Source organism: Chinchilla lanigera, unplaced genomic scaffold (genome assembly GCF_000276665.1).
Source record: "Chinchilla lanigera isolate Chin_1 unplaced genomic scaffold, ChiLan1.0 scaffold00037, whole genome shotgun sequence".
Lineage (NCBI taxonomy): Eukaryota > Metazoa > Chordata > Mammalia > Rodentia > Chinchillidae > Chinchilla > Chinchilla lanigera.
The window spans coordinates 1118027-1144853 of NW_004955438.1; the positions used below are offsets into that span (position 1 = coordinate 1118027).

The window sequence follows — 26827 nt, forward strand, 5'->3', positions numbered from 1 at the left end:
CCGTCGTGCTGAGAGTCCCGCCCTGTGCGGAGCTGTCCGTCGTGCTGAGAGTCCCGCCCTGTGCGGAGCTGTCCGTCGTGCTGAGAGTCCCGCCCCCGGGCCGGCTCTGGCTGCTTACCATCACTCAGTTCACTCGGTGGCAAGGTGGACCTGCGCCCATGAACCCCGTGCTCAGGCTTGGAAAGCCACCTGGGGGCTTTGGAGGGAAGGCCAGCCTCAGTCCTAGGAAAGGGATAGCAAAGGCAACACCTAACATCTGTGGCACTCACAGTTTACAGAAGAGGAATCTGAATCACCCTCGAGGAGGCAAGGCAGACATAGTGGTAGCCGTCATGTAGGAGAGAAAACTGAACAGCAAGATGTTAAGTAGCAGCTAACAAATAACAGACAGAGTCACATCCACCCTCCTGACCCCGCTACTCCATGCTGTGACTTGGGGATGGAGATCTGGAATCAATAATGTGCTGTGGGCAGGCAAAACTCAGGACTCAGGTACTCTGCATGCTCTGCAAATGTGTGCAAATCACCTTCCTTCCTGCCCCTGAGTGTGGCTCTGGATAAGGGACCATCTGTCTTTCACTAAGACCTACTACATGCTGGTCATGTGAGGAGAACCATGGAATGCAGACGAAAAAAACATGGTCCAGCTCTCAAAGATCCCATAGATTTGGTGAGAAACTGTCTGCTTGTGTGTGTGGAAAAATGAGAGGATTGTGCCAGGCATGGTAAGAAAGGCCAACTGTGTAAAGAGGGTGAGGACAAGGTGTAGGCCAGGCCCAGCCTCTGAAGGAGTAAGATCTGGTGAGCTAGACTATAAGTGCTAATGAGGCTAAGGCTCTAGCTGAGCTCAGAGGAAGCAGCTCAGGCTCTGTAAGGGAAGGAAATCAACTCTGAGACATGTGGCCGGCAGCAGAACAGCGGGCAGGCTTGGTGCCCCACAAAGAAGTGTCCCTGTCAGGCCTCTGAGGTAATGGGGGAAATGCCAGAGCTCCGAGCTCCTCGTGGAGAAGGGTGTGAGCCACTTCCCCATGGGCCCAGGGCCCTCAGGAAGAGGAGGGGAGCGGAAAGGAGCAGTCTCACGAGCAGGGCCACTGCAACGTGACTTGTGAGGCCCCAGCCTATCTGTTTCTCCCTGAATCTCCCCACCCTCTCTCCTTGCTTAGGCAGAGTCAGGAAGCTTTTGGGGTCTTCAAGAACACCTTATCTAGATGCAGATAAGGAAGCTTAAGCGGATGGTCCTCTGTCTTGGCTGAAACCAAGAACTGACTACAAAGTCTCACTCTTAACATGGGGAGGTGGGACGTGAGTATCTGGATCTTTCACTCAGCGCCTCCCAGCAGACTCTGTGCACTTCCCAGCCTGAGACATCGCTGAGGACATGGAATGGGGGTCAGAAAACCCGAATCCTCGTCCCAGAGCCACCCTCCCCCCACCTCAGGCAGGTGTCAGTCTGACATACGTCTTCACACGTAAAGTTGAGAAACCATGCTTGGTTGTGAAGGTCTGAGGAGATCAAGGACAGGTTGGAGCAAGAAAGGGCTCGCTGCTCCTTAGGGGGAGATTCAGGGTGAGCTGGCAAGGCCGGTGTGGAAGGCCCTGAACTGGAACCCCTCATTCTACTAACAGACCCTGCCTCGCCCCACAAGTACTGGCCCCTTAGCAGTGAGGGTGAAGTGAAGACCCTGAGCTGACTTCCTGGAAAGGGGCAAGGGGGAGGACGAGGAAACCAAGAAGAGGACAGGGCAGGAGGGTGCCTGTGGCTGCGAGCTCCAGTCTAAGTCCAGAACCAAGGGAGATGATCTTTCCTGTTGTTAACAAAAGGTGACAGTGCATTATTGAAGAGACGAAGGCCAGATGGGGTGGGGGCGGGGCAGGAGCTATGGCTTTGTGTGTGACGGGACAAGATTGCCGGAGGGGGGGGTGGCTCCAACCTGCAGCATTTTCTCCTGGGACAAGGCCTGTGATTATAATAATCCTCTCATCCGGACCGAAAGGCAGGCCTTATGGGCCAGTTCCTGTGAACTGAGGGTAGCGGAGCTGACTGGGCCCTGGGCAGTGCTGGGAGATGCAGGCAGCATCTCCCTGGCCTCGTCCCCGCTTCCAGTGTGTCACTCTGAAAGGCCAAGAGGGCGTTATCCCTGGACTAGAGCTAATGCAAGGTCATCCTTGTCCTCTGCTTTGCCTGGCACTGCCAGCCCTGCAGAGCCTGAGAAAGCCCAGGAGACGGAGGCTGCAGGTTCTGAAACCCCCTGGGTTTGTGGGCCAGCTCTGCACCATGACCTTGGCCAAGCTGTTTAACTTCTCTGTGCCTTAGTTTTCCCTTTTATCAAGGGATAATTCTGGTACCCCGGGGTACATGTGAGGATTAGATGAACAAGTGAATAAACAGAAACTCATTAGTCCATCGTGGGTACTCAGTAGCTCTTAGCTATTTATTTATATTTTGAGACAGGGTCTTGCTGAGTCACTAAGTTGCCCAGCCTGGGCTCCAACTTTTGGTCCCTCTACCTCAGCCTCCAAAGGTGCTGGGATTGCAGGCGTGTGCTGCAACGCTGGCTGATGAACTGGCGTGCACACCATCTCCCCACTCCTCCTTGGCCTCAAAGCAAGACTGACATTTGTCTCTTATGCACAGAGGGAACAGAGGCAAACTGCCCAGGGGCTGCAGTTTGAGGGGCAGGAGACAGTCCTTCCTATCCCCACGTCTCTCCTCTTCCCTGCCCCAGAATATCGGAGGAAGGCACCAGGGGCCGTCCAGTTTGGGCTCCTTACCACCATTTCACAAATGAGCTGATGGCGGTTATGGCGGCACTGGCTAACACTGGACACTTGTGTATTTCCCGAGCATTGTGCCAAGGGCTTTATGTGAGTGATTGGACTTCATTTTCACAGTGCTTGGGATCTAAGGCTCGGAAAGGTGAAGTCACTGCCCGTGGTCACACAGCTAGCCAAGGTGGATCGGACTGGAGACAGCTCATTCTCCTCACTACCCTACAGCCTCCTTGTCCTGTGCTGTGAAATAGATGCCCACAGAGACACATTTCCTGCTGCCCGCCGCTCCAAGCCAGGGCAGTGCCCCTGCTGTAGGTTCCCGTAGCCCCTTCAAGTTTCAAGCTTCATCTTTTGCAGTGCTCATGCTTCTGTCTCCAAAGAGCCAACTTCTGGGCTTCCACCTCCCTCCTCCACACCAAGAGCTACCTCCAGGCACACACCTATAATCCAGCTACTTGGGAGGCTGAGGCAGGAGGATTACAAGTTCTAGGCCAGTGTGGGAAGCCTAGCAAGACCCTGTTTAAAGTAAGAAGAGCTAGTGATGTAACTCATTGGTAGAGCACTTTCCTAGTGTTTGGGAAGCGCTAGGTTCCATTCCCAGCACCCTCCCCCACCAAAAACAGAACTAGCTCTCCATTCAGAAAGCAGGTCTCAAAGTGCAGAGAAAAGCTGCTCTGAGTTTCCATGGCAACAGCCTCCCTCTTTATTGTCTGCCTGTTGACTGAGACTGCTGAGGAGGGTGGTGAGGTGTGAGAGGGTGAGGTCCTCTGCTCTCCTTCCCTCCTCTGCCCTGCAGGCCAGCAGTCAGGTTAAGCAGAAGCCATGCACCAGCCAACCTGCTGTGGACAGCCTCCCACTGTCTTAGAGTCTGGGCCCTCCCAGGCAGCACGGCAGCCTGGGCCAATAGCAACCCTCTCCCCAAACCCCAAAGGTGCGAGCTCCCTGCAGAGAGTTCCTGTTGGGTGGGGGGTGGAGGGACCAGCGATCCATCCTGCTCTCCAGGCATGACTGTTCGTTTCGTGTTCCCCAAATGCTGTGCTCAGTCTGGGTCTTTGCCCGTATGGCTCCCTCTGCCCGCCCTTGCCACCACACGGCGCTCCCCCTGTACCTTTACATCTCAGCTCGGGGGGCACGCCATCCAAATTCGGCACCATCAAGAAGAAGAAAAGACAAGCAGCAGACTGGGAGAAGCTGCAGTGCACACGCACACTCACAGGCACACCCACATGCACACGCGCACACATGATAAAGAGCGCACCTGAGCCTAAACCGCGAGGGGGGGGGGGACGATGGACACGACTCTAATGAAGCTTCCAGATAGGGTGTCCTGGACCCCTAAGTCTGTGATCTTTCCACTGCTTTGTTCTTTCACAGCTGCCCTGTAGCTGAGTGGAGCCTGCAGACCTGATTTGGCCTTCTCTGGAAATCTGATTCAGGTATGAAGTCTCCCTGGGCCTTTAAAACCTGAGGCTTCCCCTCCCGACAGCTTCCATCACCACCTGCTGTGGTGCGGGCTCCCCCTCGTGGGAGCCAGCAGAACTGTAACTTCCTGCCAGAGCTGACCTCAGCTGCCTGCTCCACCCAAACTAGAAAACACCACCATCGCCATGGCTGGTACAGTACGGTGATGCTCCCTCTGGCAGGCTTCCTGCTCAGATGCACTATGTTCAGTCAAACATTGGTGAGTCGGCTCATCAGCGACCTGGGGTAGAGACAGTGAAACCCTGGTAGAACAAGAGGGAAGCAAAAAGCAGGGCGACTTAAAAAGGTAGGCAAGAGACTCCCTGTTCCCATTAGACACTAATCTCATGATAGGAATGTGAGAAGTTCTCATGTTCTTCCTTTGGAACCGTCTCTTTATACCCTTTATCCCTGTGCTGTGGGTGATCCCAAGGGCCACCTCCTCTTCCCCGTTCTCTAACTCTTTTATCCTCATGCCCTTCTCCATCCCCACTGCCCAGCCCCCCAACTCCAGAGAGCATCTGTGCTGCATCCCCAGGGACCCCACACCCCTTTGTGTTCCAGTGTTCTGTGCTGCTTCCTGTGCTCCAGATGTTGTTCTGTGTGACTGACAAGTCTTAACTCTGTCACCCAGCCCTGGGAAGTGGGCATCAATGGCTGTCACCTCCCCCTTTTGATAGATGAGTACAGTGAGTCATGGAGACCTTAAAACCTTGCTCAAGGTCGCCTGGCCAGTGAGTGAGAGCTGGGATCCAGCGACTCAAAGCCCATGATGCACAGGAATACCAGCGTCTTCTCACTGGGAACGGGAATGGGAAACTCCCCTAGGCCTGCCCTGGAGACTGTCTTCCCAAGAACCCTGGCGTGGGGATGCAGAGATGTCTTTCTTCTCTAAGGTGCAGCTTCCAGGCTCTTCTCCCCCAACTCCAACCCCTGGCTTGGACCAGTGGGTGTCAAGTAGACGTTCTGCCGTCATCCACTGCTTCCTGGCCACTGGCTCCCACCCCGAGCCCTTCTCTTTCTCTCCCTGACCGCCCTCCTTCAGTGCTCTGGTCCTTTGCCACAGAAACCTGTGTTCTGGAGGCTTTTGTCTTACATGTGTGTCCTGGTCGCCCTCCTGAGCTGCACACTCCCTGTACAGCTGCCTGTCCATCCGCCTCTTTCTTATGTGTCCACCTGAGCCTTCTTGTTCCGTCCTCGCTCTCCTGCTTTTCCCGTCTGATGACAGGAACTCTTCTTCCGGTCGCTTTCACATTCCCAGTCTAGTCTGTTAGCAGAGCTTGTTGGCCCGTGTCCAGTGTCCAGCCACTTCCTCCCATCTCCACTGCGGCCAGTCCAGCCCCTCAGCCAGCACCTCTGTGGGCATCCTGACAGCCCTTTCTACTCTCTGCTTCTTCAATCAAGGTGATCCTTTTAAAAAACTGTATTTTCTTAGTATGCGCTTGCAGTACGGCAGTCCACATTCATCTGAGGGAGTCAGTACATGTACTTAGCGTATCTTCATTCTATTTCTTCCCTTCTGCTCCCCACCACTGCCCTCCCTCTGTCTCTAGGTCCCCTTTCCCCATTTTTATTATAGTAGCTGTCATTATTACCGCAAAGTGACCCCTCTAAGACTAAATCGTTTCAGGCCCTCTCTGGCTCAAACCATCACCACACTGTCCTCCTGCTGTGTCGCCTCAAGGACTGTTCACTCCCCAGCCTCACGCTCCACACTGGGCCACTGGCATGGGGACCTCAACTCTGCTTGGAGCAGGCTTCCGTGTGCCTATGGGCTTTGCGCCTTCTCTGCCTACTCAGTGTCACCTACTTAGTGAGACCTCACTGGGCATCATCTCACAGGTCTGACCTCACCTCCTCCCTGCACGCTGCTGCCCACTGCAGTCCCCCGAGGGAGTGTTCACGGATTGTCACCAGCCTCAGTCTGGCACAAAGCGGTGCTCACCACGTGTCTGAGTGAGTGCCCGGGCCTACTTCTCTGGAATGGGAGTGAAGAGACTAGGGGAATTCGAGGTCTGGAGCCAAGGTGAAAGCTCCTGGGAGTTCACAGCAACCTTGCAGATCCACTCAAGTAGCCTCCAGTTTTCATGCAGTCTTTCCATTCTTATCCATGCCTGAGAAACACTGATGCCCGTGACCGTGGCTGTGCATCTAAGTCTCACCAGGATGCCCAGCCTCACTGAATGGGCTCAGGTCCCAGGACAGGTGCTGGTCTGCTTGGCTGCAGGGCGAGGTGAGACAGGGCCATTTACTGAGTCACTGCTCAGTGGCAGGCACTTTGCATCCTCAGGAACTCTTGCTTTTCCCAGAAACAAGATCAGAGAGCTGAAGAATGCAGGGTGATCACCAGGGAGCCCTGTTTGCATGGGTGTCGTGTGAACAGAGTGGTTGGTTCTGCCTTCCAACCTGAGCTGTTCCCTTTTTGAGAGATCTGTCAATTTATACACAAGAAAAATTCCACAGGAGAGCAATAGGAAGACCCATTTGAACGTGCGTTTTGCAACTCTTTTCTCTTTTTTTGGTACCAGGAATCGAACTCAGGGCCTCACACTTGCCAGGCAGGTGCTGTAGGCGCTCTGAACTATATCCCCTTACCTGCAACTCGTTTTAGAAGGGATCAAATTGTATAAAATAAGAACTCTCCCAGGGAATCTGAGCTATCTGTCATCACAGTCCTGAGTTTGAGGGAGCTGCTGTCTCACAGTGCCATCTTATGGGCTGGCCGTCCTGCCTTCTGAAGACGGCTCCAAGCCCGGCCCTGGCCCCTAGGTCCGATGTGCCCCAGCCCAGCCTGCTGGATGCACTCAAGGCTCACCCCGCGGTGCCCCAGCAGCCTTCTGTGTTCTGCGGAGTGCGGAGTGGTCCTCACCCTGACTTGAGACCCCTCTGCCCACCAGGGAGTCTTTCAGGATGTCTGCCTCACCAGGAAGACAGGGCCAGGCCTCAGAGATACTCAACATCACGGTGGACGAGTGCTTCCAGAATCGGAACACCGTCCTCCAGGGACAGCCCTTCGGGGGCATCCCCACCGTGCTGTTCCTCAACATCGTCTTGTGGGTGGTGAGTGCCGGTGCTGCAGTGACATACAAGGAGGTCTCAGCCAGGGCGGGCTACTGAACTGTCCCAAGAGATATGCGGGGGGCTGCAGTTGTCCAGAAGGGCACTGGCCACAGTGACGCAAATGACTGAATGCCAGTCGCTCCTGGGATGGCCCAGGTGGGTGGACCTGGGGCAGAAGGTGCTGGAGGGCAAGTAGAGTCTTTGAGGTTCTCCTGTATGTACTATTGCCCGAAAGTCCACCTGGCCAGGACCCTTAGGGTCCCTTCATTTCCCCTGGCAGTGTTTCCCAGAGACCTTCTCATCACCCTACGCAACTTCAGCTCCCTCACTCGCAAGCTCTGAGCACCCGCTCTGTGCCAGGAAGCTGCTGGGGCTGGGAATGCAGTCAAAGGGATGCACCTTCCCGACAGACCTCACCATGTGGTGGGGGCGCACCCTGGGGACTTCAGGGACTTCCTGGGGCCTCCTTATGGAAAGGCAGGGGTGACCCAGGAGAAGGCATTGGTGAACTCTCTGATCCATGTTGCTTTTTCTGGCTTGCAGTTTGTCCTTTTGATTTACTCCTTCCTCCGGAAAGCCGCTTGGGACTATGGGCGCCTGGGCCTGCTGATCCACAATGACAGGTAAGGAGGCAGGGCCAGGTGGCGGAGCTGTGACAGGGTGTGGCTGTGCCCATGCCCGAGATGCAGCAAGGTTGTCTCGAGCAGGTGGATCCCATCACCCATTGCTGCCCCTTCTCTGCCCTCCCTGCAGGAAGGGCATTTGGAAGGCAGCCATCTCTGGGCAAGAGACCACATTTTTCTTGGGTCTCAGAGACTGGACTCCAAAGATGCACTGGCACTTGGCAGCAGAGGCGATGCCATCTGTACCATGAGCTGCATGTCCAGCAAAGGAGCTGAGGCTGTGGGCAGTAGCCACCCCTAGTCTTCAGCCCAGGGCATGTAGGGGGAGCAGCAGAGATATCTGAAGCCCTATCTCTCCTTTTCTGTCCCCTGCCACCCTTCCTGGCTGGCAGCCTGACCTCACTGATCTATGGGGAGCAGAGCGAGAAGTCATCTCCTTCGGAGATTTCCCTGGAGATGGAACGCAGGGACAAGGTGAGTGCTGGGAGTGGCCGGGGCCCTGGGGAACCCTGGTCCTGGGCGGGCAGTCGTGGTGGGCACAGGACAGAACAGAGCTTGGCAGAGGCTTGCAGTCAGCCAGGCTCTGCCACTGCTGGCGCCGGGGCCTTGGGCACATTCTTCAGCCTCCCAGGCACGGTTTATTTCCCCATCCGAGAGACAGACGTTAACCGTGTCTACCTCCTGGGATGCCAAGTAAGTCTTAACTAATTATCTTAGATTTTTTAAATGAAGTTTTCTCACATCTCCAACCCTTCCAACAGTTCCCAGGCTGATCTGCACCCCATCCCCTCCCTCGGGCCAAGGACTCACCTTCCATTCCAGGTGGGAGATTCTGGCCCTCAGGCCCCCCACAGAGCCCCCTTGGCTTCCTTCTCCTCCCTGTGAGCTCCAGGCCCTCTGCCCAGACGTGGCTGGAGCACCTGCTGCGTGGCAGCCCTGGGCCAGGCAGCGCGCACGGTGGACCGGGTCCTGCCTGTGGTTCTTTCTTCCTCTCTCATGGGATGACCAGCGCGATCCGTTAGGGATGGCGATGAGTGTGTGATGGAAAAACAAACAAGGCAAGGAGGCTCTGGACAGTGTGCTGCATCATAGGAGTGGTGGGGTGGCCTTGGACAGCAGCTGACATTTGCGTGGGCACTGGAATGCAAGGAAGGGAAGGGAAGAGGACTTCCTGTGGCCCATCACAGCGCCCACATGGCCCTCACCCCCCACAGCTGGCTGACAGCGTCTGTGCTCTGCGGTCCCCACTTCCTCACCTCGCCCTCATCCTCAGCCCCCTTGAATGTGGCGTTCATCCATCTCACTCCAGCAGAAGTCCACAGCTGCCTGTGGTCCCTGCCACCGAATCCAGTGGGCTTTCTTCAGCTTCATCGTATCCACCTCTCAAAAACATCTGACCGTAACTGCCCCCAACAGACGCTCCCCATTGCTTCGTGATATTGTGCCCCGGGGTATTTTTTTCTTTGCAGGCTCCTCCTCCACACCCTGAGCCCCCCAGCTGAGCCCAGGCCTCTCTACCTTCACTGTCCACTGTCTGTCCTGGACTCATTTGCCACACCGCACTGCTACCTTCTGTGTCTTATGTCCAGCTAAGCGTGTCTCTGGGCTGCAGCCCTGCTATGCAGGGGTCTTCAGAATTGCTCCACGTGGATATCACAGACGCATCTTGGGACCCTCCATGCCCCCCACCCTAGGTCCCTGGTCTCAAACCTTTCCCACCTGCCTCCCCTCTTGCTGTTAGCCCCAGAGCATGGCCCACTCGGTACCAAGCTGTGCTGCCTTTACCCTCCCAGTTTTGTTTCTCCCTTCCCACCTACCAGTCCCTCTCCCAGCCTCCATCGTCTCTTGCTTTGATGACTGAAGCAGCTCTAACTCATCCCTATAGCACCATGCTTGCCCCACCCCACCTATTTTGCATCCAGAGCCATCCCATAAGTGAGGACACGGATTCCCCTGTTCAAACCTTCAGTGTCTTCCTAATGCCCCTGCAACAAGCTGTAGGTGCCCTGCCATGGCCCGGTGCTTTGCTCCCTTGTCCCCTGTCCAGTCTGCTTCGCTCCACTCAACTCCCCCACCCCCAGCCACACGGGTCACCTTGGAATCCTCAACAGTGCCACCTCCTTCCAGCCACAGGGCCTCCCCCAAGCTCTTCTCTGTCCCCACTTCCCCAGTGCTCCCGTCTGAGTCATCTCCACACTTGATGCAGACTTCAGCTGGGACATTGATTACCTGGGAGACTTGGCAACTGGCCTGATCCACATCTTCTGTTACAAACACAGGCAAAAAACATCCTTTTGCTTGAACGCTTTGAGCCCTGTCTCTCCTAACCCCTCATCTGCACGATCAGTCTCCTACCAGTGTGAGCGGGCACAGCTTGACATGCTCATGTCCATGTCCTAGTCCCCCGTCCCGGCTCTCACATAATTGGCCTCTGCTACACATTTGTAGCAGCAGATTAGTAGGCAGAGCACCTCTGCCGGCCTGGCTCTGCCCCGCCCCAAGTGTGATGCCTCAGACAAGTTATTGGTCTGCTGGAGGCCCAGTGGAGCAGACACGGCAACACCTCCAGGTGGAACCCCGGGCTCACTTTCAGACACAAGCTGTGGTCTGCGTGCTTCCTCTACAGTGACAAAAACATTATTTTATTTTTAAAAATCTAAGAAGAAAAATGATGACACAGTACAGAGGATAGAAATCCAGCTAGAACAGAAAGTGCCGGAAGATGGCCTGTATGCCTGGTGGGGGCCTCAGTGGGGCCTGGGTCTCACCACAGTAGCCCGAGCAAGTCAGGACAGGGGTGTCATTCATCACCCTCCCCTGGTGAGGATGGGGAGGATGAGGGCTGGGAGAGGTCCAGGGAGTTGATTGCTGTCATTTGGTCTCTTCAGCCGAGCTGCCTCCGGGGAACCTGTGGCTCTGTCCTCCCTGCCGGAGGGGGCAGAGGCGAGCAGAGTGTGTCCACTCCCCCTCCCAAACCCATGTCCTGTATCGGGATGGCAGGGGTATCCACTCACTTCCGGGGAGATGTCTCCCTCAGCATCTCCCCTGACTCCACACTGAGCCTTAGCCTCCCCTGAACACTGCCACAGCTGCCTGGCCCCCTGAACTGTGGGTCCTCAAAGCTGGACAGGGCGGCTGGTCGCTGTGGCTGCTCTCACAGTTACTCTCCTCTCTCCACAGGGCTTCTGTTCTTGGCTCTTAAACAGCTTAACCATGAAGTAAGTGCCTGTGCTCGGTGAGCCTGACAGGGCAGTTGTGGCGGGTGGAGTCTCTTGTGAGAAGTACCAGCCCCCTGCTGGGATGCCAGCCCAGAGCCCCGTACCCCACCCCACCTCACCTCCTGCCTCACCCATGCAGGCAGGTGGTGCTTCCCCGAGTTCCAGCTGGTGAATGGGAACTGGACATAGCCCATTGCCAGGCTACCCTGCCACAGTGTGTGAGGAAAGAGCACTGTAACAGCCGAACCGTGGCGCTCATGCATATAAACTCAAGTCTGTGAACTGCACACCAGAGAAAAAGTCCTTCCTGCAGGCTGTTTGCTTGTTTGCACATTGTGCATATCATGCGCCATACTTGTCACAAGGGAGCAAACTCGTAGGGCAGAAGGGTGGACCTCCTCTCTCCCTGCATCTGGGTGTCAGAGGAATGGTCTCTGGCCCCGTCACCTTCAGGCTTTGTGTAGTGGGAAACTCCACTCAGCAAGGACGAAGGCCTCAAGGCACTGCCTTCTCCTGCTTCACCAACATTGGCGAGGCACCTGAGCTGAGCATTAGCAGAAGTCTCCCTCTTCGCTGCCTGTACACGTGTGCACGCTCACTCACATGTGCATGCACACACACATGCACACACCTCAGCCTGCTGTGTTTGGAGACCTGCGTGATCCCCGGCTCTTATGTGCCCTGCCCTGCCCGTCCTTCAGGCCCCTCTTCTGGTGACACCTGCTTTAGGGTCCAGCCCCACTGCTTCTTGGAGGCCATGTGCACTGGGGGCCTGAGCGGGCCTGTTCTTTTGCTTTTTGGAGAAACAAAGGCCAGTAAGGCTCTTTCCGTGCCATTTATAATGAGGGAGTTACAATTTGCTGTACAAAGGACACACAGGAAAAAGAGAATGAATTCCAACTGGGGCATTCAGGGAAAATGTAGTGTTGAGCTGGGTCTTGGCGGATGGGAGGAATTTAGACAGGACTGATGTGAAGGGCATATCACAGAAGTCAAGGTTTCAGGGAGAGGTGAACAAGAAGTGTCCTAGTTATTTTAATTTAAGGAATTAAAATAAACTACTTTTGAACTTGCACCTCCATATTAGTAGTGTTCTGCCCAGGGCCCGCTCCCTGGGAAGTGCTCGGAGTATTAGCGGAAGTAAGGAGAGGGTGACCGCAGCCCAGTTTCAAGAGCGCATCTGATTCCTCTGTGTGCACAGAGAACGTGGCCTCCCTTCTCCGTGTATCTGTGAAGCTTGCCGACATGCACTTCGGGGGCCTTGAGAGGAGGGACAGGGTTTCCATCCTAGGGGTGGGGTGGCCATCTTCCTTCTGTCTCCTCTATGCCCACCCCAAGCTGTGGCCATGCTGGCTCCTGAGGACTGTGCTTGTTTGTGTCTCTTCCAGGGACCAGGATCTGATTAGCAAGTGTGGGGATGACGCACGCATCTACATCACGTTCCAGTATCACTTCATCGTCTACGTCCTCATCCTCTGCATCCCTTCCTTGGGCATCATTTTGCCCATCAACTACACTGGAACTGCTCTGGGTAGGCAGAGACTACCAGACCCAAGATCTACTGATAGGTGGGACAGACCTTGGGCCTTGGGAGTCAGGAAATCTGGATTTTAATCCCTCCTCTGGACAGTAGCTGTTGAGTGACCTAGATAATCCATGCTTCAGGTCCCTCACCTGGAGTCTGGAGATGACACCTCATTTGTTTAACCTGAGCCTGGTGTGTGGCAGCCACATTGCATCACTTCAGTCTAGAACTAAGTCTTTACTTGTGTCCCCACCCTGCGCCTGGCCAGGTGTTCATAGGATTCCCAACTCTACTTCTCCCTGTACCCAGCCAGTGGGCATAGCACTGTAAGCACAAAATTAGACTCCTAGGACTTGTACCCAACTCACTGTGACGGGTGCATCCTCTGTACAAAATAGCACTGTGGCTGAGGGCTTGGCTCTGAAGTTAGAAAAACCTTGGCTGCATAATTTTTCCCACATCTGCTCCCCAGAAAATGTCTTTGCCCAAGCCAACAAATTAATTAACTATATTGGCAAGTCAGCCTCTCCAAGCTTCAGTTTCCTCGCTGTCTGGGGCACTAGGAGATAATGACTCGTGCCTAGCATGGTGCCTGACACACAGAGCTCAGAGACCAGCAGCAGTATTCCACCTGGAATTACAGGACCAACAGAGCTGCAGGAGGGCTGAACAACCAGCCAGTGGGCAGTAGCACCTTCGCTGTGCAGGTGGCAACGGCTCTAGATTCCTCAGGTTTCTGCCTGTTCCTCCTCGGCCTGACGTGGACCTTACTGAATTCAGTGTAGTATATCATCGGGGCCACCCTATTCCACCACCAGGGTTAATAACTTCCGACTCCTGTCCATCCAGATTCTCATCCCAAGAGCTAGTGTGTGAGCCATGATGATGTGATGCAGGATTGTAGACACATCTCACGAAACCTGGAGTTGTCAGGAGCAACATAATATCCTTAGTCCGAAGGATGTACTCTGTTTGAATGAGGCAGTGTCCCATTTTCTGGAGTTCTGGGTTCTTGCTGTGGTGGTTACTGGTGTTGCTAGTCTCATCTTCCTACCCACGGCCGGACAGCCGGTCCCTCTAGCCAGGGTTTACTGGGTGTCTGCTGAGCGCCATCTGCCCTGGGGATAACCTGTGAACGCGTGGTCTTGCTTTGTGCCCGAGAGCCCCGTCAGCAGCACCAGGAGGATGATGTTGTTGGAATCTGGGGACAAGTTCTGGGGAGCCAGAAGGAAGAGCAGCTTGTAGCAGGTGTCTGTAGACCCTGGGCATCTGTTTATTCAGGAGCCTTCAGTTCTGCGCACCCCGCACCCCAGCCACCAAGGAACCTCTCACAGTCTCACCTTTCTTCTTTTGCAGACAGGAATAGCCACTTTGGTCGGACCACCATCGTCAATGTCTCCACAGAGTAGGTACCTGACCTTCTTACCTCCCGTTCTACTGGCTGGACACTGGTGGGGAAAGAAGGTCCACTGTGTCAGTGCACAGCCTGGGCACCAGTGCTGATGAGACGGCTGGTCTCCCTGGGAGTCTAGGTCCTGAGAGCATGCTAGAAATTGCCTTTTTTTTTTGGTGGAAAGGACCCTTGGTGCCTGTGTCTCCCCCTCCGTCATGAGAGCAGCTATCCAGATTGGCCACTCCTGAGGACTGGAGAAACGGTCCAGTTCCTTAGTATAGACAGCTCCGAAGAGCCAGAGACGCTGTACCAAGGAGAGCTGCAGGGAATTACCTCGCAGGCAGCATGGTCAGCCCTTGTGTCATTAGTGACTTGTGACTCTCCCAGCCCCCTCTGCCCCGCCACTATTCCTACCACAGAGAGTTTAGGAGGAATTGTATGACAGGTTCACGCCCCACTTCTGCCAGCCACTGGCCCTGGACCGGGGGCAATGCGCCCTTCACCTCTGGGCTTCGATCCTGCCCATCCGGCTCACAGCCCAGCAACCTGTGGGTTTCAACACTGACCGGCCTGACTGGTGGCCAGGTCAACCTGCTCTAAGTCAAATACAGCCCTGCCATCCACTTTGGGGCGAACAAGGAGTCATGCCCAGCCTTGGTGCCCTCTGACGAAGCTGCAGGTGTGGGCAGGGTTCACGGGCTCCTGCTTTGTCACCCCTCACCCTGCCTGCAGACTGCTTAGCCCAAACTCTCAAATCACAGATGGGTGCGGCATCCTCTCTCTCTCCTTTGAGCGCTCTTTCCCCAGCGCTACCACCCAGAGCAGAGCTCCCGGCCTCTTCCCTAAGGCATTCCGAGGTGCTGGCTGGCGCCTTCCTAATAAGTGAACTCCGAAGGCGCTGTGAAGAGCTCCGCATGCGTGACTCCGTACCAGCCAAGGCTGGAAAGTTCCCTGGCAACCATGGACCCTTGCCCCTCTGCAGAGACTGCTGCCAGGCATCTGCCTAGCTAGGGTGAGGTGTGTGAAGGCCAGGCACTGGGACAGGGAGCAGAGGTGTCTTAAAGCAAAACAGCCCTTTTCTCCTCGTGTCGCATGACATAGGGTGGGGCCCACTTCCTGACAGTCATTCTGGCCAGAGGCCCCGGGACAGCATCTCATGGGCTGCAAGCAGGGATGGCAACTTAGCCCGGGTGCCTCCTGGCCCCTCTCCCCCTGTGCCCACGTGGGGCCCGGCCCTCCTCACTTGGCCTTCTTGGCTGTTGTGGGGTGAAGTAGCTGGGTACCGCAGCAGCTCTGGGTCTCCCTTCTAGCACTGTCACTCCTGTGAATGACCTGGGGCAGGTCACCTGGGGCAGGTCACCTGGGGTCCTCCTTTCCTTTTTTTTGGTTTTTCTCTGGTACCGGGAACCGAACTCACGACCTTGCGCTTGCCAGGCAGGCGCTTTGCCGCTGAGCTAAATCCCCAGCCCCAGGTAAATTGAAGATAATCATGGAACCACCCTGCACGGCTCTGGAAGTCTAGTGAAAAAAAGACCTAAAGACTGAGTCCCAGCCAAGTGTGGTAGTGCATGCCTGTAATCCCAGCACTCTGAGAGGTTGAGGCAGGGGAACTGCTAATTTGAACCTACCCCTGGCAACTTAGCAATTTAGTGAGACCTTGTCTCAAATATAAAAATAAAAATAGAGGGACTAGGTACAGAAGGCCTTGGATTCAATCCCCAGTGTAAAAAAGAAATGAGGAAAAGAGAGGGAGAGAAGAAAGAAAGGAAAGAAAGCATTCACTCAAAGAAGGAAAAGAATTTACTTCCATCCCAGATCTGGTCCACAGTAAGCACGCAATAAGTATTAGTCATTAGTAGGGGCCAGACCCTCTGCACAACACTCCCAGCCCCGTCAGGATGCCCGAGAGGTGGGTCTCTAAGAGGGTGGCCTGGGGACAGTATGGTGGCAGAGGAGGCCCAAGGACACCACGTGGGAGGAAGGATTCCAGGGACACCGTGTGGTGGAGGGGTCGCAGGTCACCCCACGGCCTCTGGAACCCACAGCACCGCCTGCCTCTGCTCTGCCCTGGCAGGAGTAAGCTCCTGTGGGTGCACAGCCTCTTCGCATTCCTGTACTTCCTCACCAACTTCGTCCTCATGGCCCATCACTGCTTGGGGTTTGTGCCCAAAAAGAGCCAAAAGGTGAGTGCATGAATAGCCCCCTCCCCAGCTGGTCCATCGCCCCAGCCTCAGAGAAGCCCCAGCCCTGCACCCCAGGCAGTCTCACCTGCACCGGAGCAGGCCCCTCCTCTTAGTCCTTGCATGGTCACCTGCTCACACCCCTGCAATCTGCCTCCCTCTGCACTCGTGTCATTGCAGCTTCACCCTGGTTAGCAAATAGCTGCTGCCAGCTACTTCTCATCCTTTCTGCAGTCTCTCGTCCTTGTCCGGCCCCTGGTGTATCCCTGCCATGTGTGTCTGGGAGACCCCTTGTCCTCCCAGACAGACCCTGAGGCCAGGGCTTGAGTAGCACTCTGTATTCGGGAGGGATCTCAGGAAAGGTGAGCCGGGAGTGGGGATGTGGACAAGAGAAGGCAACCAGTACAAAAGGGCGTGTCGCTGGGCAGCTGGGCAGGGTGGCGGCAGGGGCAGACTCTCTGGGGACTCCAGGACCTGGTGTAGAACATGCACTCTAGAATGCTCCTAGCCCAGAGGGGAGTGATAAGGATATTTTTCCCAAACTTGCTGTCCATTGGTTGAAAGCTGTGTTTGGGGACTTTAACTCTTTCCTTCCTGCCCTGGATATAAGCTGAACACAATTCCAAAGCCAGGAAACAGCCCTCGGGCAATCCCATGTTTGAGGTATGTCACAGCCTGTTGTGTGCAGAAGTGAAGGTTAAGGGGCCGTGGGTGGACAATGGCAGTGCCACCTGCCCAGACCAGGGCTTAGTACAGGGCAGGGGCCTCCCTGGGGCCCGTGATCTGCAGGAAGAGAAACATGGAGATGCTCATCTGGGGCTCTGCATTCAACCTGCCATGGTTTTAGTAAAGTGGGGTCTGCGTTTTCGAACTTCCTGAGGGACTGAGTCACTTTAACAGACCCTAGTGAGCAAAACCACACTCCTTGAAATGTCACCCCAACTGCTTCAGCCTGGCAAGCATGGAGGCTGGGGCCCTCCTGGCCAGTCCAGTCTCAACTGCTTCAGCTTTTCTTATTGTCATCAAATGCTTCTCCAAGACCCTCATCTCTTGCAGCACAGTTTACCAGACGTGGCAATCGTGAAGGTGATGGCTCAGAAAAATGTTTCCTACCCAGAGAATAAAATAGGAAGTTAGAGGATTTCTCAGTCTCCCTCCAGAGTCTTATTGTGTTAGTTTTTTATTACTGTAACAAAATACCTTAGATAATCAACTTAAAAAGAGGAAAGATTTATTTTGGCTCACAGTTCACACCTGTTGCAAGCAGGGCATCATAGCAGGGGAGGTTGCTCACCTCGTGGCAGCTGGGAAGCAAAAAGAGAGAGGAAGAGAAGGGGCCAGGATCCCACTGTCCCCTTTGAGACACACCTCCAGGCACCTGGTGTGTCTCCTATGAGGTCCACCTCTTAAAGGTTTTCATGAGTTCTCAGTAGCACCAAGCTTGAACCATGGGCCTTCAGGAGACATTCCAGGTCTAAACCTTAGCATCACTCACCCCAGCTCCCCTGAGCCAGTTGATGTTAAGGGTTTCCCTGACAACACAGGGCTTTATCCTAGAAGGGCAGGGAGACCGGAAATCCCTGTGGGAGCATCATCTGCAGGAAGGGTGTGGGCAGCTGTTCTCTACCATGACCTGTGGTCCTCCACCTGGCCCTGTCTGCAGCCTCTGGCTTTTCCTCCCTTGACAGCTGTCTGTGTCAGGGCCCAACAGCTGGAACACAGAGAATAGGAAAGGCACAGTTTGCTGACCCCAGGGCTGCAGGTTCAGCTGGGACAAAAAAGGCTGGGGAGGCTGGCTTGGGACTTACGCAGCAGGAAGGCCCCGGGTGTCAAGCAGAAGGCTCCCCAGGGGTCTGGGCCACCAAGAAATGGCGAGTTCCTGCTCAGAGAAGCACAGCCTTCTTTCACCATCTCCCCTCCCCACCTAGGTCACAAGGACACTAATGATCACCTATGTGCCCACAGACATCGAGGACCCAGAGATGATCATCAAGCATTTCCAGTAAGTGAGGCAGGCAGGCCAAGGTGTGCATCCCCTTGACCCAGTAACCACAGCTGGCCCTCATGCGGGTTTGAACTGACCGAGGGCGGTGGGACTAGGGACACCCCTGGTGGTGGTCCTCCCTGGACTGAACTCAGTACTGGATTTTCAGAATAGGGAGGGCCACTGGGGCTGGAGCAGGTTTCTGGATTCAGGGACTTCCTGCATAGCAGGGGTGTGAGGTTCCAGCTTCTGAGCCCCGGGAGCCCCCACACCATGGCTGTCTAGGGCCCAGCATCCTGAGGCCTCTTCAGTGACCTCAGGTTCCTGGCCTGAAGGACACTGCCCACTGAGCTTATTATCTCTCTGCAAGCAGCTCTTTCCTGGGTTCCCCACTGGTCAGAACTCTTCCTAGGCCTCATTCTCAGTCATCTAGGAAGGATGCAGCAACTCAGATCACCAGGGTCCAGACCCTGAAGGTAGTTCAGCCTTCAGAGCGAGTTCCAAGGCAGCCCAGGCAGCCAAACCACCATCTCCATGGGCTGTCACGCTGGGAAGGGGTGGGCAGCACACCCCCAGCCCCACGGGCTCAGCATCTGTGTCTGGCTGCAGCGAGGCCTATCCAGGGTGCGTTGTGACCAGAGTCCACTTCTGCTATGATGTCAGGAACCTGATCGACTTGGACGATCAGAGGTGAGGCCTCTGTGGGGCCTGTCGGGATATGGGGTGGGGGTGCAAGAAGAAGGGGAGGGCTCTGCTGGTCCCTGATCCAGAGATCCTCCCTCACTGCCTGTGCTGACAGGCGCCATGCCATGCGAGGCCGACTCTACTACACCGCCAAGGCCAAGAAGACTGGGAAAGTGATGATCAGGATTCACCCCTGCTCCCGCCTGTGCTTCTGCAAGTGCTGGACCTGTTTCAAGGAGGTAACCAGCAGAGGTGTGGGCATGGCAGAGCGGGGAGTCCTGGGCTTTGGGGTCCATCCTTCCCCACATCCCAGAGCCCCAGGCCCCGTTGCAGTCCACCCCAGTGCTTGAGCACAGGCTCCTTCCTCCCTTTCCACCAGGCCCCACCTCCTGCGGAGCCTGTAGAGGAGCTCAAGTCTTGCTTGGAGCCAGCTCCGGGGACAGAAGGGCCAGAGGAAACACAGTCGGCTTCCTGTGTTCCTCAGACTCCCAAAGACATAGGACAAGGCAACAGGTCCACCTTATCCCCCAACCCCTGGGGGATAAGAAGGGGTTTTAGGACTTAGACTTCAGAGCAGGACTGGACTCCAACCACACCGGAAAAAGAATTGCCCCCCTTTTGACAAAGCTGTGCGTTCTCTTCTCTGTGGGGTTTACCCAGGTCTGAAACTGCCCCCCTACCCCATCCTTGCTATGCTTCACTACCCCCAGATCCAAGGGCAGAGTCAGCCTTCGGCTGTTCTAGAGGTGGCTTCAAGGCCAGCCCCCCTTCCATACTACTGATTGGAAAGGTCCCCAAGTCCAGCAGAGCTCTTCTGGGACTCTGGCCTCTGGCTCTGAGGGCCGCCTCTTGCCCCAGGTAGATGCAGAGCAGTATTACAGTGAGCTGGAGGAGCAGCTGACTGATGAGTTCAATGCCGAGCTCAACCGTGTGCAGCTGAAGCGTCTCGACCTGATCTTTGTCACCTTCCAGGACTCCAGGATGGCGCAGCGGTGAGCACTGTGCCAGTGGCTTGCGGCCCCCTCCCAGCCCCAAGGGTGGGCCTCTGCATCTCTACCTCCATCCTCTCCGACCCCCTTCCCGCCTAGGTGAGGAGACAGAGCCTTCCTCTAGCTTCCTGTTCTTCGCTCCTCCCTGCTCTTCCCGGGCAGCGCCATCTTGCTTCCCAGAGCATGGCCATACCTGTTTTCTCAGCTGCCAGGGCTGAGCTTGTGTCCCACAGCTTCTCTGCCCAGGCCCTGAGCTCTCACTCTACGTGTTCTTGCTTCAGTACAGAGGTGGTCAGTGTAGCCTTTGACCTCTTGGCTTCTCTTCCAGGTCTTGCTAAGAATGATAGTCATTTCTCCCTTATTCCAAACACATCATTCCCTCTCCTTGCCACAAGTGAGAAAGTCAGGAGAGATAAGCCCTACTTGCCCTTCCTTCTCTTCTGTTGTAGGCCCCCCTAATTCATAGCCCTACGGCCTCTTCCTCTTCTGTCCCAGCCTCTGGCAGCCTCATCTCAACAAAGAATGAATTAGGTCCAATCTGAATGCTCCAGAGGGATCCTTAGGCCTGGACTAAATAGATGGGAGCTGCAGGATTAGTCACCAAAGGATTGTTGGGGCCTCCTGTCTTGATGGGAACCTGATAATGCATAGCACTGTGTCCTCATCCACCCCACACTCTGTATAAGAATAGTGGAACATCCTAGATTTTAGGGTACACAATTTTACAAGTCCTTTATAATCTCAAATGTTTTTATCTGTGCAGTATTGTTCCCAATATTTTCTCTGTTCAACTCCCAGACAAGGGATATACATAATCTATTCAATGTGTGTGTTATATAAAGCCTTTTGCCTACATAACATAATCCTGTTCATTTCCTGAGATGTCACCACTTGGTAGAGAAGACCTGAGGCCTAATTATAGCAGAATCTGAGTTAGACAGTCAAAGACAGGGCTCCAGTACTAGCACCACCCTCTTCAGTTGCATCTCAAGGTACCTCAATTTAGGAATCTGCAACTGAGATTCTATTAATCACCAGTGAGTACAGTGTCAGGCACACAGGAAGAACTCAATAACCAGGAGCTATTGATAGTAAAATGAGGCTAAATTAATACCTTCCTGTCAAACTCAAAGGAATAGCACATCTCTGATGCCCCTGCTGATAGCAGGAAGGCCAGATCTAAGAACATGGCTGTCCCCTACTAGACAGTCCAGGCACCCTCAACTGTCCCTTCCCTCTAACTTTGGGGCCTTCAGAGCTGTCCACAGTGGCCCTGGGGCCCTGGGACACTTCAAGGCCCTTCCTCCCACCCCCAGACCTCTGTCTCCTCCCTGTCTCCCATCTCTGCAGCGTCCAGGAGGATTACAAGTACATCCATTGTGGCATGCCCCCCCAGCAGTCCTCAGTGACCACTGTCGTCAAATCCTACTACTGGAGGGTCGTTCAGGCCCCGCATCCAAAAGACATTATTTGGTAAGCCTCTTCTGCCCCTCCCCTCTCCTCTGAGCTGTCCTCTGAGGCTGAAAAACACAACAGGACAGGCTCACTCTCCCCACCTTATTGCCCCACAGGGAGGTCCAGTGTTGCCCAAATACACCCCCACTGGCTGTGCCATGTACTTCCAGAAGGTCATAGCCTCTGCAACCCCCACATTCACCCCAAGCCTGGAATGCACCCAGCCCTTGGGGGAAATGTCTGTCCTGCAGAAAGAGCTCAGATCCATCTTTTGTTCATCCGTGAGATATGTTCCAAGCCTTTACAAATGGTGACTGAGGGGGAGACCTGGGGCTGTGGCACGAAGGTCTGGGTCCATTAGACCAGGGAAGCCGGGATCCACAGCTGGCGTGCAGGAAAGAGCACAAGTGCTCTTGCTGAGGGCTGGATCCAGAGCTCTAACTGCGCCTCTCTCCTCAGGAAACACCTGTCCATCCGCCGCTTCAATTGGTGGGTCCGCTTTATTGCGATCAACACCTTCCTCTTCTTCCTCTTCTTCTTTCTCACCACGCCTGCCATCATCATCAACACCATCGACATGTACAATGTCACCCGCCCCATCGAGAAGCTGCAGGTGCCTCCTCTGCTCAGGCCAGGCCTGGGGGCCCCAGGCAGATCAAGGAAGAACCCAGGCGAGGACGGGATGGGGAAGCCCATATAGTGCCAACATGGCGGAGGTGGAGCTGTGTCAGTGCAGTAGAGGTTCCTGTGTGCTGAGTGGGATGAATGTGGGTCACTGCCCATCTTAGAGACAGGGACTGGAGAGGAAAGGGAGAGCGGAGGAGCAGCAGGCAGGTCCTGGGGTGAGGTTGGGGGATGGGTGGTCCAGTCAGCGTGGGCTTAGAGGGCTCCATTGGATCAGGTCATGTAGGACCAGGTGGAGGTTCAGAGGGCAAGGCAGCTGTGAACATCTCTGTTCTCCCCAAGTTTTCTAGGGCTCAACTATCCTGATATGATTGAGGGTAAGGGAGAGTGAGGTCAGTGCTAGCAGAGCCCTTGGAGAGGTGGGACCTTTGGATCTGTCTCTACCTCCCTAACCTCCAGACACCTGCACTCCCAGTCTACAGGAGTAGGAGCCATCCCTGAGGTTAGAGGACACTCCTGACAGGCACTTCCCCACTGCCTGGTCCACTTCTGCTCCTGCAGCCTTAGTGCTGTTCTCAGGAGCTAGAAGGCGCCTCCTTCTACATTGCCCTTTCTCTCTTTCCAGCAAAACACACACAATAGGCCCCAGGTCACATGCTCACTGGGGGCAGCTGCCATCCCTGGGGATTCCTCTCTCCACACCCTTGCTGCACCCCCACTTCCCCATGCAGTGTCAGTGTTGTCTCCCTAAGCCGTGTGACATGTCAGTGACAGCAGCTGGCTCTGCTGTTAAGAGTGAAGTCACCAAGGAAAGCTCAGGCTGCCTTTCCAGTGACCATGGCATAGAAGGCCTCATCCTTTGGGAACTCCACTTGACCTTAGGGTGTCAGCCTCTTCCTCTCTCCAGCCAAGTGGACTCCTGGCCAGGAAGGCACCCGGAAAAGTCCAGGCCCACTCCACAGCCTCAGGAGCAGCAGGCCTGCTCAGTCTGGGCTGCCCTTGGAGAGGCAGGGGTAGGGGAGAAGCCAGGGTGGGCTGCCAGAGGAAGGGGCCTCTTGCACTGATGTCTTTCCTGCCCTGCACCCCCGTCTGCCCCTGCAGAGCCCAATCGTGACCCAGTTCTTCCCCTCCCTGCTGCTGTGGGCCTTCACAGTGATCTTGCCTCTGATAGTCTTCTTCTCTGCCTTCGTCGAGGCCCATTGGACCAGGTGAGCTGGGGCCCTTCTCCCCAGCCCTGCTCTTTCCCCCAGCCCTGCCCCCGTTCCTATCCCCTACCAGCCTGGCACTTGGGCCTCCATCTGGCCTAAAGATTATAACTGCTCTGGGATTCTTTTGATACCTGAACCCATTCCCCAAAGACCAGCAGGTGGTTTGATTTTGGAAAGTGCTGGGTTGTTTCCAGGATCTAGCCTTGCAGATACTGATCATGGCTCTAACCTAAAGGGGGTGGGACCAAAATCAGGCCCTTCTTGGGCTGCTCCTTCAGCCCCCAGCTATCTACTGATAGCCTGGAGCTGTAGGCATGGGCTAGGCAGTGCCAGGAGTTCCAGAAAGTGCGCACAGATAAAAGGACATGCTTGCAGGGGGCAGGGTAAGCAGCTATGGCCAGAGCGCAGGAGCTACAAATGCAAACTGTCAGCACACAGTGTGCCAATGAGATTTTTCATTCTGTGTCCATGATGCTACTGCGGTGGCAGCTAAGAGGGTAGAGAGTACTTTCCATATCCCAGGCAATGGTTCTGCTTTGGTGTGAAGGCTGCATGGGTCTCGAAAGTCATTTCCTGCACCAAAAGTTCCTACCATTCTACCACTATTTCTGATAGGGCTGTCCTATCAGAAATCCTCTACCATTTCTGATAGGGCTGTCCTATCAGAAATCCTCACTGGCCTTTCCCCTGGCCAAGAGCAAGGCGTGTATTGATTACTGAGATTCTTTAGGGATTCCGTGTATCACTGGTAATCTCTCTTTGATAGAGCAATGTCCAATATATGGCATATGTGTGCCCTTCCTCCCTATCCTGTGCCCAGGGCAGCCGTCACTAGCTGGTGACGCTGTTCTCTCCTGCTGCTCCCAGATACAGCACAGCTTGCAGCGCCCCGTGGAGAGGGCACTGGTACGCTCCACTGAGCCACTTTCCCGGCACAGCTTGCTTCCCGCCCTGTCTCACCCCCTGATAACCTCCTCTCACCATTTCCTTCCAGATCCAGTCAGAATCTGATCATAGTGCACAAGTGCTACATCTTTCTCGTGTTCATGGTAGTCATTCTGCCTTCCATGGGGCTGACCAGGTACCTCACTCCTACTTATCCTAGGTGTCTCTCAGCCAGGCTCGCCCTAGAGTTGAAACATCCTCTTTCAAATTCCATAGGCCCTCCTGTGCTTGCTGCAAATCCATTCCCCAAATGACGGTCCTGTGCCTGTCATGGTGCAGCCTGAGGCAGCTGGTGTGCAGACTCTGTATGGACTATGAACTCTGCCCGAGCTGGCTGACAGTCTGAGGGGCACGGGGACAGCCAAGATTCAGTAGAAACTCAGAAAAGGGAGAAAGCCCTGTGGGAGAAATGGCTGATAAAGGTTTGCTGAGGAAGGTGGCCTTGCGCCAGAAGGCCGAAGGGTCAGGTGCACAAGTGGCCAGCAGGGAGAAAGAGGAGGGGCAGTGTGGGTGGGCCTGTTAGAATCAAGCTTGGCTCTTTCGGATTTGAGCGAGAGAGGACTGAAGGGGAGGAAGCCAGGCAAAGAGGAAATGAACCCTAGGCCTTGACTCACATTTCATTAACTAAAGGGCTGGCCTTGTTCTTGCTTCTAGTTTGGACGTCTTTTTACGCTGGCTCTTTGACATCTACTATCTAGAGCAGGCGACCATCAGGTTCCAGTGAGTACTCCCGCATGTACACCAGGGTCTCTGGGTATCCACACTGGGGTGGATTTGTGCACCTTTCCCGAGTCCAGCACCTGCACCGCTCACAGAGGTGTATGTCGAATGCTCTCATTACTTTTGCTGGAGACTCCTTTGGCCCAGGGACTCCTTGGAATGATGTTGTGAAATCATAGCACCGTGTGCTCTCATCCAGTTTTCTCCAGTGGTAACATTTTGTGCCACCATGTATAATACAATATAAAAACCAGGAACTGACACTGGTGTAACCTAGAGAGCTTATTCAGATTTATCCAGATCTACATGTAGTCTGGGGCCGGGGGTGTAGCTCAGCAGCACAGCGCCTGCCTGGCAAGCACGAGGCCCCAAGTTCAATTCCCAGTACCAAAAAAATAAGTTGATTAACCTGTAGTCTTAATGCAATATTTAAGTGCACAAAATACAACATTGCAAAGAAAACCAATTATACTAAAATATAGTTATCAAAATATTTTTACAATAAAAGTTGTGAGACAATATTAGCCATCAATAACAAAGCCATTTTAAATACAGGCAAATTAGTTATATTTTATTGTTTTAGAGACATCTCTGTGAAAGCTGACTTTACTGGAATAAGACATTAAATTATGGAGGGAAGAGAATCTTTGGAAAGAACATGTGGGTTATGTTTAACATTAAGATAATTTTGATTTTTTCTTTTTATGGTGACAAGTGTTGAAAATCCCAGTTTTCAAAGATAGGTTGTAAATGATATGATGCTTCCATAGCTTGCTTTATAATCCAAGAGCCAGAATTCTCAGACGTTTTTACAGTTAAACTATTTATTACTGTAATAAGGGTTTTTTTTTTTTTGTAAAATGAATACATTCATCTTTGGCTAGGCAGGTACCTCCAACACTGTACATATGTAAGAAAGAAAAGCTTTGTGAGTTCATGATTCCACTTGGAGGTTATCAAAACACAATCACTTCTTTTTCTACTAGCACACGTTTTCAGAGCCTGATGATAGAATACTTTGTGGGGATGGGTACGTGGACAGAATACATCTTTAGTCTTTTTCCGTCCCCTTCCCTTCCCTCCCACTTCTCTCCCCATCTCTTGGCCCCCTCTCATTTGAGAAAGGTCGATCTCCCTACTTCCTATTATCAAGCTTTTACTTTGCTCTTTATTTTTATTTTGGGTTCCTCATCAAGAAACAGTGGTTTTTTTTTTTAAGGAGTTCTGAAATGTCTTCCTGGGCTCAGTTGCCTGTTTTTAAGGAAGTTAATAGTTGTATAAATGGGGATACCAGGAAGCAACAGAGATGCTTGGGTCACCGAATTTTAAAATACTTTGACGGCTATATTCCAGTGTGATTGATTCCCTTTGCAGTCCATGTGCTTTGTGCATTAAAGACAACACTGAGATGAATGAACGCCAGGTGAATGAATTACCCCCGGAGGAAGCTGTCCAGCTATGTCAGGCACATGTCTGTAGACAGAACTTTAATTGTGTGTAATTTAGCAGCATGTATCATTTCTGCCATCACTTTTTTGTTTGTTTGTTTGTTTGTTTCTGGTACCAGGAATCAAACTCACGACCTTGCACTTGCCAGGCAGGCACTGTGCCGCTGAGCTAAATCCCCTGCCCCTCCTGCCATCATTTTTAAATGGTGACAGGCACCACTGAAAAGCTAATGAGCACAAGTGACATATATAAGCTGTCACAGTGACTATAATGTGACTTCAACTGGTGATAAAGTTACAATGGCTAGCATGCCACAATGTGTTACTTTTTAAAAGTTTTTTCTTTTTTTGGTAGTACTGGGCATTGAATCCGGGGAATGCTGAACTACATCCCCAGCTGTCTCCTCCTCTCTCTCTCCCTCACACACACACACACACACACACACACACACACACACACACACTTTATTTTGAGACACAGTCTCCCCAAGTTGCTCAAGCTGGGCTCATACTTGTGATCCTCGTGCTTCTCGGTCTC

At 54.0% G+C, this 26827-nt stretch overlaps 1 protein-coding gene across 8 annotated transcripts in view; it reads left to right on the plus strand.

The window, feature by feature from the left end:
- Positions 1-26827, plus strand: part of Tmem63c (transmembrane protein 63C) — a 64555-nt gene that overhangs the window by 26703 nt on the left and 11025 nt on the right. For 7 of the 8 annotated variants that reach the window (XR_001235117.1, XM_013517137.1, XM_013517141.1 and 4 more), the window contains 17 exons: positions 4147-4208; positions 7131-7293; positions 7837-7916; positions 8309-8390; positions 11097-11134; positions 12523-12665; positions 14016-14064; positions 16127-16235; positions 18161-18234; positions 18826-18906; positions 19016-19152; positions 19763-19892; positions 21240-21362; positions 21804-21957; positions 23070-23176; positions 24171-24257; positions 24776-24841. Coding sequence is in view for 7 of the 8 variants with exons in the window: in XM_013517137.1 (XP_013372591.1) it covers positions 7144-7293; positions 7837-7916; positions 8309-8390; positions 11097-11134; positions 12523-12665; positions 14016-14064; positions 16127-16235; positions 18161-18234; positions 18826-18906; positions 19016-19152; positions 19763-19892; positions 21240-21362; positions 21804-21957; positions 23070-23176; positions 24171-24257; positions 24776-24841 (1610 nt within the window). In the remaining variant the exon portion in view is untranslated. Of the gene's footprint in view, positions 1-4146; positions 4209-7130; positions 7294-7836; positions 7917-8308; positions 8391-11096; positions 11135-12522; positions 12666-14015; positions 14065-16126; positions 16236-18160; positions 18235-18825; positions 18907-19015; positions 19153-19758; positions 19893-21239; positions 21363-21803; positions 21958-23069; positions 23177-24170; positions 24258-24775; positions 24842-26827 lie in introns of all 8 variants that reach the window. The other variant, XM_005390182.2, reaches the window with a different exon arrangement.